The following is a 2,500-nucleotide window of genomic DNA, read 5'->3' as shown; positions in this document are numbered from 1 at the left end:
AGGTGCCGTTAGGGTGAGTGAGGACTTTGAAGAAGGGTGGGTTGTTCACTGCTCCCACTACGAGGTGCCTACCGCCGAAGTCGCTGTAGAGGTCGTCGAGGGAGGGGAACAGGTTTTCGCTGACGAAGTAGGTGGGTCGGCGGCACTTGTCCGAGGTCTTCCAGACGCCGATGCGCCGCAGTCTGCAACCCGAAGAAGATTTTTGAGCGCCAAGCAAGGACCAAGGGTCAGAATTCGGTTTCTGTCATTCTGTCTGTCTAGGTATATATCTATCCATCTATTCATTTACCTATCTATCTATCTGTCTGTATCTCTCTTTCTCTCTCTTTGTCTCTCTCTCTCTCTCTCTCTCTCTCTCTCTCTCTCTCTCTCTCTCTCTCTCTCTCTCTCTCTCTCTCTCTCTCTCTCTCTCTCTCTCTCTCTCTCTCTCTCCACTCCATATATGTTTTGGTTATAACCGTGCACTACAAATGCTGAATACTGTAATGTGTGCTTGATCGTGTATGAGGCAACTCTAAACCTGTAAATGTATAGATGTATAAATCAATAAATCTATGAAATCTGTGAATCCGTGATTCTATAAATTCATTAATATAAATGAGTACACCAAGTGGATCCACAGATAAGTGAATACAAGCTGTAGGTCGATTAATAGATTTGTTATTCTATGAATCTATAGTTTCATAAACCTATCACTGTAAATTAATAACGACAAAAATATTATTGAATTTTGATCAATCAACAAATCTATCAATCTTTCTGCCAATGTATTAGTGAATGTATAAATTTGCAACAAATTTGTCTCTCCATATGTACATTAATTTCGAAATATAGTTCCCAGTGAATGGAAAATAGAAAAGGTCAAAAAGTAGAAAATGTCAAAATTAGAAAAATTAGAAAAAATAGAAAAATAGAAGAAAAAATAGAAAAAATTAGAAAAGGTAAAAAAAAAGAAAAATTAGAAAAGGTCAAAAATTGTCAAAAATATGAAAAGATAAATAAACAAAATTAAACATTTATATATAGATTTGTAATGTACATTGATTTCATGAAATGACCTCTATTTAACAAAAAGGTATGAGTTGGTAAGTATATCTAAAAAGAAATTATAAATCTGTATACCAGGAAACCGTTAGATATACATGTATGTCATCATATAGATATATGCGGTAATTAAGAAAACTATAATGCCCATAAAACGAAAAAAGTTGAATAAAAATGGAAACTTACTCAACTCCCACGTTTGCCACAAATCGAGAAGCGTGGATATTCCATCCGTCTTCAGTCGAGCGTTCCATCACGACCAGCTAAAAAAAACCGCTCGACGTCAGACAAATTGTCACAGTTGTGCACACTATGAAGGGTTTTACTTCAATTTTTTTTTTTTTTTTTTTTTACAAGAACCTAGTACCGGATTTCAAATCTCAATTCTCACCTGAGTTCCTTCACGAAGAAGCTTCTGCAGGCGAGGAACCACGACCTCTTCGGCGACAGCGAACCAGGAGACGCTGTCAGACTCAAGGGCTCGCCTTCGGGTCTAGAGGAGAAAGAGCTGGGATCAAAAGGCTATCATCACATGTCCGACCCTTATGTACTGCTGTTGCTTAACTTCCGGGTCAAGGAACACTTCAGCACTAAGCATTCATTGATTACATACGACTAGGTTTCCCTCTGGGCTATCTGTTATTCTTATTGTTTTTGGTCATTGTTGTTATCGTTTTTGTTATCGTTATTGTTATTATCTTGAATCCCCAACAAGCCCCAGCGGAGGTATCCAATGGTAACCAATTCACATAGTGAGGAATGGCTTAAATGTAGAAAGGAAGGAAGAAATAAAGAAAAAAATATAGAATAATTTTAAATCGATAAATAGATGATTACCTTAGTAAATAAATAGGTAAAATGTCAATATACAAATAGATGAATGACTAAAGAAATAAATCAACAGAAAATTAAATATATTGATAGATTATAAAATGATAAGTGAATGGATTGATAAATAAAAATAAATAAATAGCTAAATATATACATTAATAGACAAATAAATGAATTAAGTAAGAACTAAGGAAATAGATGGATGAATGAATAGATTAATATTATATATATATATATATATATATATATATATATATATATGTATGTATATATATATATATATATATAATATATATACGTATATATATGAATATATATATACGTATATATATATATATATATATGTATATATATATATGTATATACACATACATATATAAACATATATATATATGTATATATATATACATATATATTTTTATATATATATATATATATATATATATATTATACATATACATATTTTAACAACCACAACGCACTTTAATTCTAAGCCACCATTATCGGGAGACACAATGGGGCCACATGCAGAAATTGAAATATGGTACTGCCGAGACCGCGAACACAGCGATCAAATGACAAGTGCCGTAGTAACTAACCAACTACGCCATCAAGATGGCGTAGT

General features: G+C 33.2%; 2 protein-coding genes across 2 annotated transcripts in view; both read right to left on the bottom strand.

The window, feature by feature from the left end:
- Positions 1-2,500, bottom strand: part of LOC143041296 (putative glutamate receptor) — a 47,009-nt gene that overhangs the window by 14,484 nt on the left and 30,025 nt on the right. The window lies entirely within an intron of this gene.
- The window catches only part of LOC143040946 (glutamate receptor ionotropic, kainate 4-like), a 4,238-nt gene that overhangs the window by 1,652 nt on the left and 86 nt on the right, over positions 1-2,500 (bottom strand). Inside the window, exons 2-3 of the mRNA XM_076212380.1 lie at positions 1,436-1,552; positions 1-182 (exon numbers count right to left, since the gene is read on the bottom strand). The exon at positions 1-182 is cut by the window's left edge and continues 64 nt beyond it. Coding sequence (XP_076068495.1) covers positions 1-182; positions 1,436-1,552 — 299 coding nt within the window. The remainder of the gene's footprint in view (positions 183-1,435; positions 1,553-2,500) is intronic.

The sequence above is a fragment of the Oratosquilla oratoria genome, chromosome 30 (genome assembly GCF_046742065.1).
Source record: "Oratosquilla oratoria isolate Oo_2021 chromosome 30, ASM4674206v1, whole genome shotgun sequence".
NCBI classification, from domain to species: domain Eukaryota; kingdom Metazoa; phylum Arthropoda; class Malacostraca; order Stomatopoda; family Squillidae; genus Oratosquilla; species Oratosquilla oratoria.
The sequence above is the reverse complement of the archived record's forward strand: the minus strand, read 5'-3'. Positions and strand labels throughout refer to the sequence as shown.